This window comes from Marmota flaviventris, chromosome 5, assembly GCF_047511675.1.
Source record: "Marmota flaviventris isolate mMarFla1 chromosome 5, mMarFla1.hap1, whole genome shotgun sequence".
Lineage (NCBI taxonomy): Eukaryota > Metazoa > Chordata > Mammalia > Rodentia > Sciuridae > Marmota > Marmota flaviventris.
In genome coordinates, this window is record NC_092502.1 from 127,735,095 (window position 1) to 127,752,749 (window position 17,655).

Sequence of the window (17,655 nt, forward strand, 5' to 3'; positions counted from 1 at the left end):
TAATTTCTAGAGATGTTGAATATTTTTTTCATGTATTTGTCAACTATTTGTATAGCTTTTGATTAGTGTCTGTTCAGTTCTTTTACCAATTTATTGATTGGGTTATTTGTTTTTCGGTGTTAGTTTTTTGAGTTCTTCATATATCCTGGATATTAATGCTTTATGTGAGGATCAGGTGGCAAAGATTTTCTACCTTTCTGTAGTGATAGTTACACTTGAGGATGGACTGGGGCCATATCTACATAATTAGCATCTCAGCGCTCCTATTTCTTCACTCTTTTCCTGACCCTTGTTTTTTAATTATTTATCTCCTACTTTTTGTCATTTTACTTGTTTCATAAAGGACACAGTTTAGCGTCTTTTTCTCATTCCCATGGTTCAGATAATTTCCAGGTGTCTCTCTCTTTCTCTCTCTCTCTCTCTCACTCTCTCTTTCTCTCTCTCTTTTTCCTGGGTTTTATTTCTTTTCTGATTCACAGGGCTAGCTGGCCTAGAAATCATTTTTCCACATAAAAAAAATTGATCCTATTAATTCGGCCAATGAACAGGACATAGAAGGGCCGTGGGCATTGCAGATTATAAAACAGCTTAATTAAGAAAGCAGTACCAGTGTATAATCTTAATAAAAGTTTTAATTTTATGGTGTTTCCCATGCACCAAGGACATTATGTTTTCTTGTTTAATCTTTATTGTAATACCACAGGATGGGGATGATCTACCCTTAGCCTTAAAGCTGGTACCACTAAAACTGTAGTCTTAAGTCAAGTATCTCCTAGACCCAAATCTTGTCTTTGTGACATTGTGTTGACTTCTGATTTTTGAACTTAACCTCATGCTCCCTAGCTTGATGGTGACAGATAGGGAGTTAGTCTTTCAAAAGGAATGCCAAGAAGATCTTTGGTGAGATTAGCCACCAAGCTTCTTCTGGCTGAGATGACTGTAATGAGCAGCATCTTGAGTGAGCTACATGCTCTCGACTCTCCTGCATTGTGCTTCTTCAGAAGCACCCGAGTAGTTCCTCTATAGGTGCCCAAGGATTATTAGGGGGTGATTGCAAATTCCGATTGGTACTTCACATCTTTGGTTTATGTAAAATTGTTGCCTACTCAGTTGGATCAAAACATGTTTAGTTGGCTATTAAAAGTATGGGAACCTCTGATTTATGGATTGCTCTGTCATCTCTGCTAGGATTACCTAAGCATTTATTCCTTCGGGGTGACATACCTTCCTTTTATGTGCACCTCTTTATTATTAACAGTGTCTCATTCAGTACTCTGCTGCTCAGCAGTCCCAATGAAGAGGGGATATGTATAATTATATTGGAGACAATGATGTAGGCACATTTTAAACAGTAAGGAATACAAGGTGGCTTGCCCACTTGCCATTATAACATTAATCACTGAAAGACAGAACCCATGAAGAAACCCTTGTCTAGGGCTACACAATTTAGAATTTTTTTCCCACTCATTACCAATTATTTTCCTTTTGCTCATCATTAAAATTTATACCTTCAGCAAATACTTGCCCAATTATCTTTGGGTAATAGGAAGGAACTCAGGAGTACTTGAAAAATATATTTAATCTTATATTTAACTTTAGCAATTAAAATTGATCTTCCCGCTTTCTACTGTGTCCCTCTCAAATATAAAATCTAAAAAAAAAAAAATAAAATAATGAGTAAAATTTTTAAAATACCTATGAAATTTGACAACATAGTATAAAAAATTTAGACAGTCATAATTGTATCCATTCTTCCCCTGCTGGCAAACTAAACAAATAAACACAAGTGAAAAAAACAAAATAAATAATGTGCTAAAGTTAGTAAAAGGAAAAAAAAAAACAAGAAAGAAATCAAAAAGAGTAATCATCATTGATCAGTTGACATCCCTAGATTAAGTGTTCATTCTAGATACATCCTTTTGAGGTCAATCAGAGGAACTGATTTCTTCATGTAGGCTTGAGTTTTTATTGTATTACTTGTATTCTTTTTTGAAATTTTCTTCACCAAATTGTTTGTATACTAAAACTTAATTTTTAATTGTTCAAATCTTAAAACCTAATTATTGCTATAATGACATCTATATTAAACTTACCTAAGAAATTTGTCATCGTATACATTAGCATATATTTTTAAAAAGTCACATGAAGTGTTTTTCAATTTAACCTTTTTTCTTATGCTGTTCTTTTTTCTTAATTTATTATTATTATTTTTTAATGTTCCGACCCTCTCTAACTCTTTGCTGGCTTCTAATAAATCTGTTATTTATTTATTTATTTTGTTATTTTTAGATGTACATGACAATAGAGTGTATTTTGATGTTTTATACATAATAAGTTATGGAGTATAACTTATTCTAATTAGGATCCCATTCTTGTGGTTGTACACAGTGTGGATTTTCACTAGTCATGTATTCATATATGAACATAGGTTTTATACTACTGTCTTTCCTATTCCCATCCTCCTTCCCTTCCCTTCAGTCCCCCTTGTCTAATCCAGTGAACTTCTATTCTCCCCCCAACCCCACCCCTTATTGTATGTTAGCATGCACATGTCATAGAGAACACTCAGCCTTTAGATTTTTGGGACTGACTTATTGCACTTAGCATGATAGTCTCCAGTTCCATTTGTGGTAAATCTGTATCAACCAGCAATTTTCAATCTGGTAATTTTCTTTTCACTCAGATGCCTTCAAAAAACAAAACTTTGAAGAAAATACTTGCTCTATGGTGACATAAGAGGTGGGAATAATAAACTTGGAAACATGGAGCTTCTTTCTCTTTTTTGGTACCAGGGGTTGAACCCAGGGGTGCTTTGCCACCTACCTATATTCCCAGGCCTTTTAATTTTTTTTTTTTTTTTTTTTTAATTTTCATACAAGGTCTCACTAAGTTGCAAGGCTGGCCTTGAGCTTGTGGTTCTCTTGCCCTACCTCCAGAGTTGCTGGGATTACAGGTGTTTGCCGCATGTCACAGTTCATTGCAATGCTATAATTGTTATTAGGTTCAATCACAGAAGGGCTTTCTTCCATTTCTACTTTGGAGACAATTATATTGCAGCTGTCTAGCTATTAGTATTTTTACTACTATTAACTATACCCTAGTGACTATTAATTTGTTTCAATTCATGTATAACTCAAACAACATAAAGAAAATCAAGTCACATATTGTTGAGAAAATTAAAGGAGAAAATGTCTTCAAATTTAAGACATTTCTTTTACTTGAACAGTTTCAGTATGTACATTTTAAAAAAATCTCTCTTAGTTCCTGAGCTTCACGGAAAACACAAGCCATTGATCACGTATGTGGGAGATTCTACTGTCCTGGTGTGTAAATGTGAACACTGTTTTCCTACAAATTGGACATGGTACCGTAGTAATGGGAGTGTACAGGTAAGAGCTTGCTTCTTTGATTTGAAGAAAGCAACAACACCAACAAAACCCCTTTAGTTTATAGATAACAAGATTATAATAGACTCAAAATTCCTACTATGTTTATTTTTTTGGTATGTATTCATAATGAAAGAACAGTGATAAATGGAGTTGTCTTTTGGTGTTTCAGCATATTGCATTGTACATATGAAGATATCTTAGTTTCATTAGCTTGTACTTTAATTTTTTTTTTTTTTTAGGTTTAGCAATTTATTTAAATTCTTCAAAAGGAAGTTAGATTTCATTTATAGTTAACCACTTTAGAAATAAACTCATCAAAAGAGATTCTTTCCCTAACCTTCCATGAAAGTAACTGGGGAAAAAAACTCCTTCATTTCCCATTTCTGTCTTATGAAGTATCTGTGATAGAATGTAACATAAGACTACCATTTGAGAAAAATAATGAAAATCTGGTAACTTAGGTTCTATCTGTAAGTGCTATATGCTTTTTTTTTTTTTTGGCCTTCCAGTTACTAGATGGGAGCCAAACACTGTACTTTAATTTTCATTTATTTAAGGGAAATGACTATTCAAAGAGCTGATATGAAGGAAAAAAAAAAAAAACGGATTCAATAAATCAATTTTGGTTTCTTCCTCCCACATAGCCTCAAATGGCTAGAAGACTTCAGGGACATCCTTCTCTAGCCCTGCTGCTAATGATCATTGAAATTAAAGCTCTGTTAAAGGCAGGCTATCATTCTAGAAGAAGCATATGAGTCAGAAGAGATTTTATAATGAAATATTAAATTCCTTCTGGGACAAAATTGGTGATTTATAGACAGCTGAAGGATGACAGAGGGAGAACTTGGAAAGCAGGAATGACTGATTCCGTGGTAACGTTGGCTTAGTTTTTCAAAGAATAGCTCCAGGTTGTGCAGATATAGACTTACCCAATTAATATTTCTCTTTGTCATGTTACTGATGATTAGGAAAGGTGTACGCAAATATTAAAAAAATTTGTAAAAATAAATCAAGTGTTTGAAATACACAACCTGATTTATATGTGCATATATGATATCAAACAGTGGCCTAAATTGAATCATATATATTTTTTCTTTCCTTCTCCTCTTCCTTGCCCTTTGTCCCTTTTCTCCATTCTACTGATTTCCCTGCGATCCCTCCACCATCTTTCCTTTCCTTTTTCCTTTCTAGCTTCCACATGTGAAAGAAAACGTATGACCTAAAACCTTCTGAGTTTGGCTTGTTTTGCTGAACATAATATCCTCATGTTCCATCCATTTTCCTGCAAATGACATATTTTCATTTCTCTTTATTACTGAACAAAACTCCCTAAATAAAATTGTATTAAACTTTTAGAATGTCATTTTACATGTATATACCTGTGCTTCTGTCCATTTGTTACGAAATCATTCTCTTAAGTTGACTCTGAGCATGGGTCATAATAGGATGTGAGAAAAGTACAGGGAAGAAGGTCCAGGTCAAAACTCTAAGTCAAGTATTTTTCTAAAATGTAACCAACCATCTGCATCAGAATCAGCTGGACTTATTTTAAGTGCAAGACTTTGACTTTTCATCTCTGACTCTGGGAGGGGGCATTTGTCCTAAACATCCCGGGCAGTGCTGTGTACATTGAGTCAGGTCACTACAATGTTTTTGACCAACAAGAAGCTCATAGAAAGTTCTTCCTCAGGTAACCTCAGAGAATATTTTTATGCAGAGTAACATTTATTGAACAGTGAGACCAGGGAAGACATCAGATGGGCCTAGGAATAAAATATTATTTAAATTGATTAAATATAGCAGCTTCCAAATAGTTTAGTATGACTGTTATGAGCCTGGCAAAAACCTAGAGAATCTCAGAAGCCATTTTGCCTGTGAGACAGAAATTGGGACGTGAAGGATAAGAAGGGTACAAGCCCCTGTAGATAGCAAATCTCTTTTTCCATTGCTTTTGTATCAGCTTGGAAGGTCTGAAGATTTCAGCTTCAGTTCCAGTGTGGAGAGCTCCCATTGTCAGGGTTAGTGGTCGACTTTCATGGGAGTGATCAGAAATAGTGGGTAGCTTCAGGGTTGGGAGTTGTTTCACTGTGTGCTTGTGCTTGTGAGGAGCTGGTCAGTCTTGGAATGTAAAACCCAGATGGCTGGAATTCTTCTGTTTTTTTATTCTCATGTAATATTCACCCATGATGATCTATTCACTTTTTAAAAACATTCAGTGCTAAATTCTTATCACAGAGAATATTTATTCCTTGATTTGCTACCTGGAAAATCAAACTCTGATAAGATTTAATTCTGTTGTATATAAGGTCTCACAAATTTTAGTATGCCTTTTTTCCAGGAAGCAGTTTTCTTGGCATTACGTGATAACTTTGCTCAAAATTGGATCATATAGGACATGTGTCTTTTATGTGATATGATAGCATTGGATTTTAACATTTCCTTACATTAGGTTCCTGTTGATGTTCACATGAATGATAAATATGTTATCAATGGAAAACACGCTAATGAAACAAGGCTCAAGATAATGCATCTTTCGGAGGAAGATGGCGGATCCTACTGGTGCCATGCAATATTCCAGCTGGGCGAGAGTGAGGAACACATTGAACTTGTTGTGCTGAGCTTTTTGGTGCCCCTCAAACCCTTTCTTGCAATCATTGCTGAAGTTATCCTTTTAGTGGCTTTTATTCTGCTTTGTGAAATGTACACGCAAAAGAAAAAGAAGCACCCAGGTACGATTTATTTTTTCATTGCTACTTATTTATGATATCACTTACTTATGATATGTACTATGACTTAATATATCACAGTGACTTTGAAGTATTGTGAAAGAACCCTGTTTTATTATTTGCAGCAGTATTTATGTTAATAACAAGGGAGATAGTGAGCTGTGAGCCTATATTGATGGTCTTCCTGTTTCAACTTGCTTAAAAATATTAGTAATAAAATTAACTTTTTTCTTTTGATGCTACTGATACCTGAGCACTAATGAGTGGATGTGACAGTTGACATTGCAATATTAGAAAAATCTGTCTTTGCTTAATATAGAAGATCTTAAAGACAGTTTTTTTTTTCACTTGGATAATTCATTTTAAAATATATTTTTTTAATTTTTTATTGTTGGCTGTTCAAAACATTACATAGTTCTTGATATATCATATTTCACACTTTGATTCAAGTGGGTTATGAGCTCCCATTTTTACCCCATATACAGATTGCAGAATCACATCAGTTACACATCCATTGATTTACATATTGCCATACTAGTGTCTGTTGTGTTCTGCTGCCTTTCCTATCCTCTACTATTTTTATCAAATATTCTGGCATTTTCTTAAAAGACATTGTCTTGTCAGTGTCTTATTTTTGTAGCCTGTGCCTGATGGGATATGGGTTGAGAAACCAATGGTCCTTTGAAAGAATCTACTATACATTCTGTATTCTTTTCTGATTTTGTATTGAATTTTTAATAACTTAAATAGTGGCAGATAATCAATCATATATTTGAAAATCCCAGGCTTTTCTTGGTCAGAAATGGAGATGAAGTCTGTAGATAAAGAGGAAGGCAAGCAGGAGCACCTGAGTTGGTGCTTCTGGTTAAGATAATGTGTTTTAGCTTCATTCCAAACAGGAAGAGCAGCACTGGGCATTCTTAGCTTGGGAGGGGGGTTAAATTGAACATGTATGTTTCATTAAAAATAGTAAACCTTTCTTCTCATGTTCTTCTTTTGTTACACAGAGGAAGGGAAAGAATTTGAACAAATTGAACAGCTGTAAGTATTACTGTTTACAGATTAATTTTTGCTTCAGTTAAATACAGATAAATATGGAACTGAATGAACTATTTACAGTCAGGAACACAAAAAGCACCAGAATATATGATATGCATGTTATTTTCTGAACATGTCCATGAGGTGGTGAAGATTGGCATCTGGAGTCCTCTGCCTGTGTTAGAATCCCCATCTAGGACTGAGGCTGTAGCTCAGATGCAGAGTATGTGTGAAGCACTGGGTTTGAGTCTTAGCACTGCACAAAAATAAACAAAATAGAGGCATTCCGTCCATTTATAACTACAAAACAAGATTAAAAACAATAAAAACAACAGAATAATTCCCCTGTATCACTGCCCGCACTTCTCTGTGCTTCAGTTTTCTCCTTTACAGAATGGGTTTATAGTAGAATTTATCACTTAAACCTATTGGATTAAATAATACTACAGTGTAAAAATGCTCAGCATAGGCTTTGATGCATCAGTGTTCAGTGACCACAGGGAAATATTATTTGCTTAAATGGTTCTCATTCTTGACTACATAGTCAGATACAGTGACTCAGACCTTGCTGGATTCCCCAGACCAGAACCTCTGGGATTGGGTCTGGGCATTTGTATTTCTTGACAACATCTACCAGTAGTTCTGATTGTCAGATTGAAAATCACTGGTTTGTAATTCTATTAGTGATTATTCTTGAGAGAATACAAATTTTGTCATGAATTCTTCTACAACCCTTTTTAGAGTAGAACATGAGGAAGGCTGGGAATAAAATAGCTGGGAATATAATTTGGTATGGGGAAGGTGGAAGTGAAGTATGAAGTATGAAGGCCAGTGACAGAGGTGCCCAAGATGGGGATTAAAGTCTGAGTAACAGAGCCAAGGGCCATAGACTGAGAATGTGAGACTATCGCAGATGAAAAAACCTGAGAAGTGGGAGAACTGGACAACTGTCACCAACACAAAATGACACTGGAAGTTTATCCTTATTAGCCCTTAGGTGTCCTGGGGTGTGAGTCTGCAGCCACCTGAAAGAACAGTATTGGGCCAGACAGTTGTCTTGCAGCAATACACAGACATTCAAACCGGCATTTTGACTCAGTTCACAAATAGCAGGTTAAAAAAAAAAAAAAGAGAGAGGGAGAGATCAAGAGGTGAGCTTCCAAGTTAACCAGTTAACCGCACAAAATAATTAAAACAGGGAGTTCCATGAAACCAGGTAGGGAAGAAAAGGCTTTGTATTGGAATCTGACATTCTTCCAGTTGGTAGGCAATCACACTTCTCCCAAGGCAGTCTGCTGTCTTCCTGGAAAACTTGGGCAGTTTGTTTATTGTGACCTGAACTTTGAATTGTTCTGATTCCCATGTATTGGACCTCTTTCTTATTCTTAGAATCCTAAATATGCAACAGCTGTTCGCATACTGGAAGACAAGCATAACCTTGCCTTGCTTCTTCTGTTCCCCTGGTTCAGCCTCCACAGAGTCCCTGACCATTCCTGTGAGGTCACAGGTAGAGGCTGCATTCTAGTTTGTGCAAGACATACTAATAAACAGTTTGCCTGAACAGTATGGAATGGACTGTCAGTTCTGTATAATTTCATGGTCATGTACGCAGCCTCCCCTATTCAGTATTTTTCCCCCTTAGGATATCTTAGAGACAATATCAAACTGATTCAATCTATAATACAAAGAATGAATTTTTTTTTTTTTTTTTTTTTTTGAGAACTGGGGTAGTGCACATGATTTTCTTCATCCTTCACTGTACCACAGAAATCATTTAAAATGTCTCAATTTTTTAGGTTATCTCAGTAAAAGATTAGTACAAGGAGCGAGGACACTTTTAGTTTATTTAGACCAATCCAACCTTGTACCCTGTAACAATGTTCTTCTAGATTTTTTGTGTTAGAGATAATTGTGGGGGGCAGAAAAAAATTTTTATGTATTATACACAAAATATATTTTACATATAACATTTATATATGTACTTAGATCCCCATGATTATAGGATTTTCTTGATGAAAAAGATCTAAAAATATAATACTCAACACAATAACATCAAAACAAGCTAGTTACTGCAAATAGTTCAATAAGGAGATTGTGCATTTATTCACTCCACTTGGATGTATAATCTACACAGTTCCACCTACCACCATCCACACACTCCAATTTTGACATTATTGATTGGGTGGTTGAATTTATTGCTTAGTGGCAGTAGTTTAATGAGCTCAAGCCTGCACAGATCTCCAGGGACATTCACAATGCACAACAGTTACCTAGTTTAGTCATTCTTAAGAATCTGAAGCCCACATTTATAGTCTTGTTCTGATGTACATTGGGTAAAGAACCGTGTTTGACCTCTAATGCAATGTAATAAACATCAAAGCATGAGACCTGTGTGACACAACCTAGTTGAGCTCCTTATTGGCTATTATCTTGCATGATTCCAAACAATGCCTAAGTTATGGTTATATGCCCAAATCCCATTCGTGCTCTTCCCTTTGCATAGAACAAATGAGCTTTTATCATCGACATCAAGGCAACAACCCTTCTCCAAGCACTGACACAAAAATAAAAATCAACATTAAGAATAAAATATTTTTAGAAAAATGCATTCTGTCTGCATTGGCATTTTCCATTTTATCCTGATCGCCATGATGTAAATGGTATATACTGACTTAATTTTATGCATTGTAAACATATAATGATTTCCCTTTTTGTTTTCCTCACAGGAAATCAGATGATAGCAATGGTATAGAAAATAATGCCCCAAGACACAGAAAAATTGTAAGTTACTTCCAAATGATCATTGAGCTACAAGGCAAAATCCAATATACACAGGCTATTAATCCAGTTTCTTTTGAGTTTCAAAACAGACATAGTAATTGACAGTGTGCTTGAATATGCTTGTTATACTATTATAGAAGAAAATATATAGTTATACAAAAATTAATAGCATCCTTCTCCACCAGAAAATAGGTAGCAACCAATCTAAAAGTAAATCAATTGCATTCTCTCTATGTATTTATTTTTAATCACCTTGGGCTAGTTTCTTTTACAATTTTTCACATAACGTTTTCTTTCTCTCAAGTTTTCTGTATTATTCTATCATTTTATTTTCATATATTCCCATATATTTAGTGCTGTGAATTAATTCATAATTGCTGATTTTTTTTTTTATTGAGTTAAAATTTTCTTAATTCATCAACAGCAGAGCTCCTCACTTTGGCAGTAGGTTACCCCTGTTTCCCAGTACTTTTGTTTTGCTAAAGTGATAGTTATTATAGAATAATGAGGACATTAATTATGTTTTATTATGTTTTTTTTTAATGCAGGAATCTGGGAACCAATAAATGGAAAGATCATGTCAGGGGTCATGGGAAGATGTGTGCAGAGTTCATATTTCATCTTGGTTTATCCTTTCTTTTAAGACCATCAGAGTTTTTATTTTTTTAAAAGACAAAAAGTTTATGCAACACACAAAGTAGTAGCTTCATAAACAAAATGTGCTATCTCATATCTAAAGATATATTTTTATTTTGTTATTGTTTTTATGTTAAAGCAAGGTAAATTGTTTCAAACATGTTCTATGAGTTGTAATCCAAGATAATGAATTACATCCTGGTCCATAACGGACACACAGAACAGACACCAGCAAAATCAGTTAATAGTTTATTGAACAAATGTCACTAAAGACCTGTTTAAAACCAAAGAATTTATTAAAGAGAAAGCCTTTGCCATTTGTCTTAAAAAGTTATTTTTTTCCCCAAATCTTACTCTGTATGTGAAGTATTTGTAACAATTTTCATGTAAAGTTCTTCCTTCTGTGATACTGTAAAAAAATGTGTCTTCTTTGGAAATGAATACTTTGTGCTTTTGCTAATGATGGTTATCCTACAATTTGTAGAATAAATATATACTTTTAATCCATAAATAATGGTTTAAAGCAAGGAAATAAAACCATTTGCTTGTCCCAAAGTGCTGTCACTACAAAAGCAAATCCTCCTAATCTTAATCCACTCATTTCCATTGCTTTCCTACACCAAACCAAAGATCTGCTTAGTCTTTATAAGTAGAATCCCCTTCTCCCCACCATGGGGTTTGAACTTTTTCAGGTACACCTCCTGGTGTTCATGTTTTAAGTTGCAGAACTATATAGTCATAATGCAACACTGTGACTATCTGTAATTCATCTGTGGTTCATGGTTTCCTAGTATCTTTTATTTGTTATGTAGTTTCTTGGAATTTATGACTGGTTAAATATATAAAAATACACAATTGATGCTTTATGATAATAATTCCTTAGACTGAAATCTGAAAGTACTAAAGTACTTCCATGTTGTTGCAAATGCCTTAGACTTATCTTGAAAAAATAGATAGTTTCTATTGCACATATAACTGAAATATTCTCTAAGGTCACTATAACTAAATGAAATGAAATCTAAACGGATAGGAAAAGTGATCAATGGCTTTAAATGAAATATGGAAATTATGCCTCATACTAGATTGGGAGCTCTTGATACTTAAGGGCCTGGGGTCCTGCTGCTTATCGGGCAACAGGGTTAAGAACAATTAGAAGCAAAGAGGGAAGAGCTTGGGACTATGTTAAAAATTCACATTTCTTGATGATTAAAGGATTAAAACTTGGGGAAGAAAATTCAGTGATTTGAAAAGAAATATTTTATAGAAACTTGCACCATGCATATATTGGTTAAGAAAATTATAAGATTCTAATAGTGAAAATTATATGGTATCTTACCTAATGTTATTAATAGCATAAGTAATATACATAAAGTAAGCACTTGGAAACTGCTCATTATTTTATTGCTGCAGCAGTGCAGTCTTTTGTCATAAAACATGTTGAGTAGACATATAAATTTTATCAAACTGGAATACACTGCTTTGTGGCCAAATTAATTTTATTGGTCTTAGAGCCATTCATTTGTTTTGATTTAATTCATTATTAATTTGAAAAAATTATCTTGGGTGATATGATGGCAGTTAGTTTAATCCAAACAACTTGAATTCAGTGAAAAATTAATCAAAACTGTTATATGAGTAAGTCCAATTCAAATTGGTATAACTGCGACTAGCTGTGTACAACACCAAATCAGTATAGCTCTTTTGCATGTACATGCTTCTATTTTGACACCACCAACTGTTTAGGTTAAAATAGATTTCAAGAAAAAAAAAAAAAGAAAATTAGTGCCCTAAGGTTGAATGATCTGAAACATTTATCTAGTAAATTGAAATTTTAAGTGGCATTGCTTTTAAGTGGCAATGCTTACCATTTACTTTTTTTCTAGCAAAGACAAGTTATTTTAAAAACTCTAGGCAGAAAAGGTGCTTCAACATTTAAGTTGATGTTTGGCTTTTCAGAGTCTCTCTGGAGGGCCCTGGAAAATTGCTTTAGCACTGTTTATTAAAAATGAAATGATTCCATTACCTCACCTCATGGAAAAGATAAATGGAATAACTAAGAACGTCCAATTGTCAATGGACTACAGATACTAAGCAGAAGAAAAGCTGAAGCAGAGAAACCACTCCAGCTTTATATGTTAGACACCTAGGGAAATTTTGTGATTCTTTCCAGCTCATGGGGATTTTCAGAATAATAAGTGGATTTAATGATGTTATAGAATTCCCAGATATTTTCACATTCAGGTTATATGAAAAAGTATATCTTTTCCTTTTGCAGTCTGTTTTTCCCTAGCATTACTTATGTAGGCCCAATTTTAAAATTGATTGTGCTCCTTTCTTCTCCTTTACTTATGGGTCATGAATCTCCATTTCTTTGACCTTAATAGCTCATTAATCCACCCCATTGCCTCCCCCCATCCCACCTTCACCAGCTGATTTTTGTTCCCCAGTCTCATCTTCTATCAACCCATCTTTTGTGCTGCTGCTTGATCCTCTTTCTTAAATACAAATCTCACTTTTGAACTTCACCTGATAGGTTCCAGGCCAAATTGCTATAGGCTCACCATTGCCATTTCTTAATATTGCAGTTAACCAAATTGCTGATCTCTCTCCAATGTCTTGAAGTAGCTTTTATACATAGAGATTGAGCCCAGAATGCTCTCCCTGATGTCTTTCCCCACTCCACTAGCTCAAGACTACCTGTCATAATTTTATGCTGATCTTATGACTTTGGGTAGTTCTCATACCCAGTGAGACATGTACTATCTTAGGTGCACAAACTTCTCTGCATTTATTGCCCTGTATTATAAAATATGTTTGCTGGACTCTTTCCTGGAGTTTGCCTTTTATTTTTATGCCCTGTATCTACCACAATGAACATATGTTAAAGATGTCATGAAAATGTGTTTTGAATGGATAAATTTATTAATAAAAATCAAGTTTTGGGCTGGGCTTGTGGCTCAGTGGTAGAGCACTTGCCAGGCACATGTGAGACACTGGGTTTGATCCTCAGCCCCACAAAAATAAATAAATAAATAAATAAATAAATAAAGGCATTGTGTCCATCTATAACTAAAAAAAATAAAAAATAAATAAATCAACTTTTGTAAATTTGTGCTTATTTTAGAGAAACAATTTAAATGGTGACAAATCAGAATTTTAAAAATATTTTAACAGGGGAAAACAATCATATAACTTGCCTAAACTATTATACAGAAAGTATTGTTTTTAACTTAAGTTCCTATTGTCCTCCATGTTTCATGGACAGCACACAGATAAGCCCATTTTTTATTTTATTTTGTAAGTTAATGTGTTGACTTTAAATGTAAAGAATTTCAGTAATTGTATTCTTTTGTATGGTTCCCTAGAGAGTTGATAGTTGTGTCCACTTCACTAATCTCATTCCACTGTCCCCGTCCAGACAGTGTCTTCTGATACCTCATTCTCAGAATTCACTTCAGACTTTAATTTTAAAAGAAACAATTTTTTAAAAAAACATTTTAGTTTGGATCCCTGAAAGCATACCTTTCATCAAATTCATCAAAAGGAAAAGTTGTCAGTTCTGCTTGCTTATGCACTGGGTCCTTATCTTTGAGGCACTTAAATAGGTTTATGCAAAATGATTTACTGAGTATCTGCTCTACTTCTTGGTAGAAAATGAATCTTCTGTAACTGAACAAATTTATACACAGAATTGGGGACTTACTTCACATTAGTGATGCTCAACTTTAGATAGGAATGACTTCAAGAATGTGTTCCAGTATTAATTAAAAGGCAGTGACCTACTTGTCGGTGCTCTGAATAAATATTTATGAAATGAATGAGAAATAGAGGAATGATTCAATTATTTTGGAATCTTGAATCATACATATTTATACATGTCTACTTTGATTTTGATTAACTGCAAATTTATCCTATTATAAAGAAAAAGAAAACTGGCACTATGTGCACTTCTTTCATACCACACTTAGAGATGTCTTTGCACTCCATCTGGAAAGTCAGTTATATGCCTTGTTGCCAACTGAGTTCTTCATTAAGGAATATTACATTATTTAATAACAACAACTGACATTTATTGAGTGCATAGTGTGTGATAGGCACCATGCAAAATGCTTTGGAATATTTTATATCATTTAATCTCCACATCATCCTATGTCATTAAACAGTTATTTCCTGCTATTTTATATTTATAGATGAGGGAACTTAGGCTCAGAGAGATGGAGTAAGTGCCTCAAGTCATCCTGCCTGTCATGTTTAGAATTGGGACTGAAATCCTAAGTGCTAACTTAGGCTTACCTACCTTGTGGAGCAACTCTACCTGTTAGTTACACACTTCTTAGAAAATAAGGTTATTATGTATTATCTTTCTATGATTTTTGAAATTCACTCTTCTGGCTGGCCAGTTATATCATAAGTTCCATAATCTTTCACTCAAGATTTAGGGAACCCATGCTTTGGCATCCTGTGTCTCTCCATTGGTGCTGGGGAATCAAAATACCTTAATTTGTTTTAACACTTTTTCTAATTCTACTTGTGAGTGGTGAGTGTGACCATAAAATTTTTCACAACACTGAAAGTGAAAGAAGATGTTAATTATAAAATCACAAAGACAAAAGACAGAAAATGAACCCGGTGGTCATACTTTTAGCCTACAGGGAGGAACTGAGTATTTTATGGATGTTCTACCATAGACACAGTGGTAACATCTGCAGCAAGTTTGAATGATTAACAGAAATTAACTTTCAGAGGATAGCCAATTTTAGGTAATGATGAAAATAGTCATTTTTAATAAATGTCAGGTGAATGTCACTGTGGAGAAGTGCCTATAGTGAGACCATCTACTAAGCTTAAAGTTTCATTAATACTTTGTGCAAGCATGTGATATGACTCAGATTTATTGGCATTAAAAGTATGATTCACAAGTTAAAAGAGAAAATGGCAAATAAAATCTTGATTTTTGCTAGCTTATGGGATGAACTGGACAGTTATTTGGATATGTGTATCCTCTGATTAATTCATCATTATAATAATGTCTGGGGTTCTAGGTGAATCAGACATGCCCAGTGATGCCTTTATTACAATATTTGCATGTGAATAGCATTGTCAAAATTTCTTTTAATTCCACGACTAACCTATAACATCTATATTTCTTACTCTTTCATTACCCCATGGGAAAATGTGAGGGAAACCTGTTTAGAGTACTGGTTAAAATCTACATATTATTTTGGTGTGTTATCTAATGTGTTTAAAAACGTTGTTCATGAAAATTAATTTTGCTATGCAATTTTTAATTTAATTCAGAAAATAATTTATCACAAATTATTTTTTCTAAAGTTTCATAAATAAATGAAAATATTAGATTTATTACATATGTAATTAACTAATATTATCTAATGCTGTAAAATGAATAGCACAAAATATGATTATATTAACTGCTTTTGTACCTTTCAAGATAAAAGTTGACCATAAACTTTAATCTTATTTAAGTCAAGGACCATTGACTTATTATGACATATTTCCTAATAATTGTAATGATTTCTTTTATTAGCCCATGTGTAAATTCTCATCAGTGCCTTTCTGTATTGTGTAAATAGCACAGAAAATATGTGTATAAGAATGTTGTAAAAATCTTTGGTTATTTGCATAACCCAGCATGTATCTAATATACAATTAAACTCAATAAAATAAATTTTGTGAATTAAAAATTTAAATATTGGAAATATACTTTCAAATTTTACATTGTTAGTAATGATCTATAAGTGAATGTTAATAGAAAACATTTTTTTTTCTTTGTATGTACTCATAAGAAACTTAAAGTTTTATTAGACAATTTATCTTTCTCAAACCTAACACAAAAGTTCACCAAAGCTGAAACTCTGTTTTTTTTTTAAATTTTATTTATCTATTTTTGTAGTTGTAGATGGACAGCATGTCTTTATTTTATTTGTTTATTTTTTATGTGGTGCTAAGGATCAAACCCACTGCCTTACAAGTGTTAGGCAAGTACTTCGCTGCTGAGCTGCAGCCCCAGCCCCTGAAACTGCATTTTGTTTGACATATCAAATTGAAAGCTAGTCAGAAAGCAATTTTCAAAATGTACTAAACTATATTTTAAAAATTTAAATGGCAACCATGACTTTGATAAAAATGAACATTTAAAATGAAATTGATGCATAGAATAAATTTGCTCATGGTCCTGGGTAATTTTTTTTCAACTTTTCAGTGCCATTTTGGATTGATTCAGCAAAAATTATGGTTAATTTTGTATTCTATTAAAATGTCTACTGCTACAAAAAGAATCAATATTCTAATTAGTGCATTTTAATGATTCTAATAGTTAAAGGAGAAAAATATTGAGGATATTAGAATATCTTATTATGTATTATATTTGACTCTTACTTTAATAAAACAAATATATATTTAAATTACCAATGGTTAACAAAGAAGTATCTGTGTTCTAAAACATGTGGCCAATTTGAAGGAAGTGAGCAATAGTATTTTGCAGAAACTAGATTAAAAACCATGGTTAGAAGGTCATCCTGTGAAATTTGGAGTAGATATGTTTTTTCCTATTCCATTAAGTGCAGATAACAATGTTAGGCCTTACAAAACAAACAATGATTCTGACATGAGCCAAACATTACTGGTGTTGCCCCAACCCTACCCTCAGCATCAAATGCTGAGTGAAGAGTTGGGATTGGGAGCTAAAATTTTTCATTCCTGATAATGAGAAACTCCTCTCATTCTTACTGAAAATTCTGAACTTCTGCTTTTGCCCTAGAAGAGCCATATACCCTTCTTCTGGATTATCAATGGAGTCAGAGTGTGTGTGGTACCTAAACTATTGTTTTTGAAATGAAGTCTTGATATTTGGCACAGGTTGATTGGTGTTGAATTTCTGGGCTCAAGTGATCCTGGTGTCTCAGCCTCTTGGGTAGCTGGCACTACAGGAATGTGTCACCATGCCTGGCAGGAACCTGGACTTGTGACTCCCCAAAATTTAACAAATACCATTAGCCTATAAAGCCAAGAAAGTGAGAAAACCCCAAGCAGAGTGCATTCAATAAAATCCTTGCCAAGGTACATCA

The 17,655-nt window shown here is 33.8% G+C and overlaps 1 protein-coding gene across 1 annotated transcript in view; it reads left to right on the forward strand.

Moving 5' to 3' along the window:
• Emb (embigin) overlaps positions 1–16,278 on the forward strand; it is a 57,565-nt gene extending 41,287 nt beyond the window's left edge. The window contains exons 5-9 of the mRNA XM_027954384.2: positions 3,262–3,389; positions 5,839–6,118; positions 7,123–7,156; positions 9,880–9,934; positions 10,483–16,278. Of these exons, the coding sequence (XP_027810185.2) occupies positions 3,262–3,389; positions 5,839–6,118; positions 7,123–7,156; positions 9,880–9,934; positions 10,483–10,500 (515 nt within the window). The 3' untranslated portion in view covers positions 10,501–16,278. The remainder of the gene's footprint in view (positions 1–3,261; positions 3,390–5,838; positions 6,119–7,122; positions 7,157–9,879; positions 9,935–10,482) is intronic.
• The last annotated feature ends 1,377 nt before the right edge of the window (positions 16,279–17,655 follow it).